Raw genomic sequence first — 6,302 nt, forward strand, 5'->3', positions numbered from 1 at the left:
ATAAATAGGAACCTGTTAAAAAGAAGGCCAGCCACAGGCTGGGGGAAAACATCTGCAAAGAGATGGCTATGAGCACCTTTATACAAAATGTGCAGAGAGCTCTCAAAACTCACAGTAAGAAAATAAACACCCCACTTGAAGATGGGCGAAAGCTCGGAGCAGACTCCTCACCAACCCACAGAATAGATGATACAAGGAGTGGACCCTGACATCCCTAAGGTGGAGCACATGTCAGTGGAGGCGGCCCCTACTCACTTCAACCTACTGGGAGGCATCCTCACTCACCCCTCCTGCCACTAAGAGATTGTTTCCGAAAGAAGTTGGAAGTGAAATCACAACTGGTTGTCATAATTCACTCTGAATGTCTTTGAATATCTAAATAATCACAGGGTAGGGCCACCAAACCATCTGACCTGATGCAGTATGTATGATATTAACCAACATGGGGTGACATAGTGAGTTGTGACCAGCCTCCTGGCTCTGTCAAGAAGCTTCATAGAGAGCCTTTGGGTTCCTTTTCTCCCCAGCCCAAGGACCCTGCTCATCAATGAGAAGACTGGCCCACAAAGAGCCTGTCTGTTTTGCAAATGTTTGTGTAAGACATCTTCCTGGACTTGGTGCTGAAGAAACAGGGCAGCCCTTCTAAAGGACATAGGGCGCCCCTGCCCACAGGTCATCATGGTCCACCCAGCAGGGCTTCCTGCTGGAGATTGTGTAACATTTTAATAATTTTGACTCTGGAGAACACTTGGATCCTAAGCTGGTCCAAGCATGATTGTCCTGACTTTGAAAGTGAGAATGACAAATCCCTCCCGTGAACAAATGAAGACCAGATTTCCCTGCAGGGGATGTTTATGTCTCCCTGAGTCCCTGGTGGAAAAGAAGCAAAGCTTATTCTAACACTTATCCTAACATGTGTTCTATTTCAAAGAACCGGCTAGGTGCCTTACCCTGTGCCACAAACCTAAGGCTCATGGGGATGAGCCATTACCTAGGAAACTTTGAGTGTAAACAGACCTCACTGAGGTTCAGACCCAGCCTTATGGAGCAGGAAGGTGAGTGTTTCTGGCCTAGAGGCTTGGAAATGATCCTGAAATTGAAAATCTACTTTCATTGCATTTTCCCACCTTACAAAGGCAGAGTATGAGTTCAGCTTAAGTATACTTAGCACCCACAGAGCAAGGCAGACTCCCAGATTCTGCAGTCCATTGTTGTGGGTTCCTTGGGTCTATTAACTCTGTCTTCCTAGTAAATCACACTGTTACCCTCCGCACATTACAAATGAACCTGTGCTGGGTGATGGAGCACACCTTTAATCCCAACACTCAGGAGGCAGATCCTCCATGTACTCTGAAACTCAGCCCCTCAGCACCCCAGCCCCCTCCCACTGATCCCAAAGGCCCTTCCTTGATCAATACCACACAGTACCCCAACCTCTGCTCCTGCCTCACTACCTGCTCCCTCCTCAGCAGCATTCCTTCCCCAGAGTGGTTCTCACTGTACTGTGAACAGCTTCAAGGCTACAGCACTGAAAAAAGAGGACAAGGAATTTAAGTATGGTCTGTCTTCTGCATAAAGCTTCCACTCCATCCCAGTCAATGGGCAGGCACCTGCAATGTTACCATCACTACAGCCAGCCTCACACAGCTGTGTGACTGCAGCAGTTGTACAGTAAGTTCATGGTCAGGGCTGCATCCTGGCTCTGACCTTGACATAAGGTCACCTTGTGACAGGCACCTTCTTGCCCCCCTGGTGCCTTCCCCAGTAATTGGCAGAAAGAGGTCTTGTGCCACGCAGCACCATGCTTACCTGGCGGGCTGAAGGTGGCCTCCCATGTCATGGAGTTGTCTCGAGTATACAGTTCCACAGAGCCCTTGCCACCACTAGAACAGACTTTGAAGCCATCAGAGATGACCTGTCCCCCATAAGCATAAGGAGCTGGTCGGGACTGTTCTCCTTGTGTCTTCCAGAAAAATGAAAATGTGACCCCTGAGGAGAGAAACACACAGAGGTCAGCTGGTGCAGAACATACAGGAAATGCCCACGGCAATATCCATAGAGGGCCAGACACTTTGCTAAGAGCTGGATCTGAGCCATATGCTTTTAAATAGTGCAAGATTCTGCTACCATTCCCAGAACACAGAAGAAACTTAGGCCAGGTCCCCCTAGGCAATTAGTTTAGTGACTGTTTGAGGTTGAATGCAGACCCAAGCTGGCTGACCCTGGATGTACAAATGTGAACCTCTTTGCCAGTCTCCATTCTGCCTACTCACCCAGATCCTGACAAAATTGCCCTGTGAATGATTTTACAGAAAAAGGAATCATTTCATGCACACTGGTTATACACAACATCTTTTTAAAGATTTACTGCCTTGCGAACTTCCTTCCACATCCGTAAATACACTTTTACACTGTCGTTTTTTATGTCTGCCCAGCATCACATTCTAAACAGGGCCCACGGTTTTGTTTTGTTTTGTTTCAAACAACCTCCTGTTGCTGAGTCATATGGTTTTCTTCAAAATTCTGAAGGAATATTCCAAACAGAACTTGAAGCTAAATTTTTTTGACACATCTCAAATTGCATGTGTTTAGGGTACATTCCGAGGGGGATGTTCTCATAAATAGGGGAGCTCGCTTTCAAGGTCTAGGATGTCTTTGTTGCCCTCTGCCCACGGATGAAGGTTCGAGGTAGGCAGAGATGCCGGCAGCTACCAGGCTTTGCAGACACTTAACTGCGGAGCTTTATTAAGTGTGATAATTAGTTTTAATTATCAATGTGACACAACCTAGAATCAGTGAGGGATTGTCTAGACAAGGTTGGCCTGTGGCCATGTCTATGGGGGACTGTCCTGATTGTCTTAATTGATGTGGGAAGACCCAGCCCACAATGATTGGCATCATTCCCCGGGTTGGGTCCTGGACTGTATAAGAGTAGAGGAAGAGAGCTGAGTCCTAAGCACGCGTACATGCGTTCTCTCTGCTCTTGACTGCAGATGTGATGTGATGTGACTGTGGTTTTAAGTTCCTACTTTCTTGATTTTCCTCTATGATGGACTGTAATCTGAATTATCAGTCAAAACCCCACCTTTCTCCCCCAAGTTGCTTTTAGTCAGAGCATGTTATCACAGCAACAGAAATGAAAGTAGAACAGTGGGTTTGAATGCCAGACCCCATGCTGGGGTGAGGGTAGTATTCCACATGGACTATGGGGCCTCTGCTACAAACATTGTGAATGAGTTGGGTCATAATGGACATGACCCTTCATCCCCAGATGCAGAGAGAACAGCCAGGCTCTGAATGCTAAGAGTGTCTGGCATGAGTGCTGGCAGGTCTAGGCTCACCTTCTGCTCAGGACCTAGTCAAAGGCCCAGGTGGGTTACACTGTGAATGATGCCACTTCCATTGCTTCCCTGCCTCCATTAACCTGGGCCCACCTCTGTTACCTCATGTGTAAGTATACTGTGTGTCTGTGTGTGTGCATGTGCACTAAGTAACTACCTGCTGGACTCTTGTGTGTGGAAGACAGAAATAAATTAACCGCCTGGCTCCTCCCTCCTGACCCAAGAACAGGCCACCATGGGGAAGAAGAGGGAGACAGGTGTGGGAACATTTGTCTTGATCTATTTACATAAATAGCACCAAATTCACATTAGCTGTTATCTTCAAATGAGGCCATGGGCACCGGTTTAAAAGATACCTGTCCCTGGTGGGTAAATTGGATACTTGTTGCCAGCCATCTTTGCTGTAAGGCCTTATGGATTGGCATGTTTGGCAGAAGTCCTTTGAAGGTCTTGTAACCATCATGCTGCCTAGGCTTCCTGGTGTCAAAAGTCCCATGTGACTAACATAAGCATGGGGAATGTGGCACAAGTTTCCGAGCCCTGACTTGGAATTTCTCCATTTTATTTTTCTATTCAAGAGAAACCTCAGTACTTTGAAAATTCCTAATATGAATAAATAACAAATGAATGACAAATGTTTGGGATGACAAATCGCTTGAATTACCATGCTCTGGTCAGTCCTCACTGCATACATGTATTGACGACACTCTATACCCATAAGAATGTGTGATTGCCCTGTGTGGATTAAAAATGAAAACCAAGACTGATGAGATGGCTCAGCAGTTAAAAGTACTTGTCACATAAGCTGAGTTCTGTAGTTTGGATTCCCAGAACCCACATAAGTGCCTGGGCATGGCAGCCAACTTATAATTCCAGCCTCAGAAGGCAGAGACGGGGGATCCCCAAAGCAAATTGACTAGGGAGGCTAGCCATATTGGTGAGGACTGGGTTTGATTGAGAGACCCCGTCTCAATGAATAAAATGAAAGAGTAGTGAGGATGACTGCCAGCATCAACCTGGGGCCTCCACACACATGCACACACCACAAAAAAAGGGAAAAAAGAAAACCAGCCAGGCCTTGTGGGTAATCCTGTGATTGCAACTACTCAGGAGTCTGAGGCCACGGGGATCACACACTTAAAGCCTCCCTGAACTACAGAGTGAGTCCAAGGCCAGCTTTGACAACTTGAGATCCTGCCTCACACACACACAAAATCAACAATGTAGTTCAGCAGTACATCACTTACCTGGCATTCACAAGGCCCCAGATTTAACACCCAGGACTGTAAAACAAAACCTTCAAATACTAGAAGGGACCCAGACCTCTCTGGGCCTCTGGGAAGCTCAGAGTACAATCCAGGTGTGAAGGGCACCCTTGTGCTTCAAAAACAAACTGATGCCAAGTGATCCATGGCCATGAGGACAGGATGACTGTGAGAAGCTCCGGGTGGGGCTGATCCAGGCCACCCTGGCTGTGGAGGAGGGGTGCAGGCCTCACCCTCCTGTTCTGCATCCCATGTTTGAGTGGCACAGAGGCACATCAACTCTGGGCCCCTGCCCACCTCAACCAATTTCACAGGGAAATGAACATGAAACATTATGAAATATTTGTTATGAAACGTATTCCCAGCAGGATTCACAGAAGTCATTTCCCCCCCAAAAAATTCCTTTCACTCAACTCAAAACGATGTTGCCTCAGCCAAATGTGTCTCTGCCCAGGAAGAAAAATAAAAATTAAAAATTCAACATGGTATTAGGTAATAGGAATAAAAATTAAAAATTCAGTGTGTGTTGGACCTGGACAAGGAGAAAGCAGGCTGCATACCCTGCCAGCAAAGCCACTCCTTTTAGCTCAGTCAACCTGCAAAGCAACTACTGCTGTCTGAGGAAGAGCTCATTGAAATATCAGTCTGTGTCTCCACACTCTGGAAAGATTCACATTGTGTCCACAAGAGCACATGTCAAAAACTCAGAGCATCAGTACAGAGGAGGAAGTCTGAAGGGAGAAGAAATAAACACGACATGACAAATTGATTCCATATTTTGTCCTTGTTAGGATCAGTGAATCCTAATCCATCCACAGCCCCTTGTTGGGATGTGCTGGGATAGACAGCTGCATCGGCCAGGCAGCCAGGCCAGCTGGGCCCGCCTGGTTGACACACTGCAAATGCCTGCCTCGGCTGAGCATTGCACAGGCCTCAGAGAGCCAGCATCTGCCCAGACAGAGTCCCTACAGAGCCAGAGACAAGAAAAGAGATGTGAAAACAGGCTACCATCAACTACCAAGCCCTAGGGAAGAGGTGCCACACAGACAGGGGCAGAAGCACCCGAAGTGGAAGAGCTTGCCCCACAAAGGGAGCATGGAGCATGGTACATGCAGGTACATGTCCAACTCTCCAGGCAGTCCCTTCCAACTCTCAGCTTCCCACCTGGGTGCTCTATGAATGCTCCACAGGTTGAAGGAACACAGACAGCTCCCTAAGGCTGGTGGTCCAGGCTGAGTATGTGGCTCAATTGATAAAGAGTGCTTGCCTAGCATGCATGAAGCCCTGAGCTGGATCCCTAATACTGGATAAAACCAGGTGTGGTGGTATAGACCTGTAATCCCTGTCTAAGAAGGAATGAAAGGGAGGGAGGGAGGGAGGGAGGTGAGAAAGGGAGAAAGGGGGAAGAGAAGAAGGCGGAGGAGGAAGGCAGGCAGTCTGGTATTTTCAACGGCTATTTGAACTGGGAACCAACTGAAAGTGTGGGTTTGTAAACCCCACCAAGATTTTGACCTTAAAACTGTTACACAGGGTTTCTCAAAAAGCTAAAAGTAGAACTACCATATGATCCAGTTACCATATGGGGGAATGTGGCTGATTTTTTTTTTTTTTTTTTTTAAAAATAAAAATTTTTTTTTTTTTTTTTATCTTTACTTAAATACTTTAAAGTTTCATGCCTCTCACAACATACACCTTC

The 6,302-nt window shown here is 46.8% G+C and overlaps 1 protein-coding gene across 4 annotated transcripts in view; it reads right to left on the reverse strand.

Moving 5' to 3' along the window:
• Positions 1 to 6,302, reverse strand: part of Adgrd1 (adhesion G protein-coupled receptor D1) — a 120,383-nt gene that overhangs the window by 87,370 nt on the left and 26,711 nt on the right. For all 4 annotated transcript variants that reach the window (XM_029556466.1, XM_017803375.2, XM_017803376.2 and 1 more), the window contains one exon: positions 1,810 to 1,989. In XM_029556466.1, the coding sequence (XP_029412326.1) occupies positions 1,810 to 1,989 (180 nt within the window). The remainder of the gene's footprint in view (positions 1 to 1,809; positions 1,990 to 6,302) is intronic.

The sequence above is a fragment of the Nannospalax galili genome, unplaced genomic scaffold (assembly GCF_000622305.1).
Source record: "Nannospalax galili isolate Female #2095 unplaced genomic scaffold, S.galili_v1.0 scaffold566, whole genome shotgun sequence".
In the NCBI taxonomy this organism is placed as follows: domain Eukaryota; kingdom Metazoa; phylum Chordata; class Mammalia; order Rodentia; family Spalacidae; genus Nannospalax; species Nannospalax galili.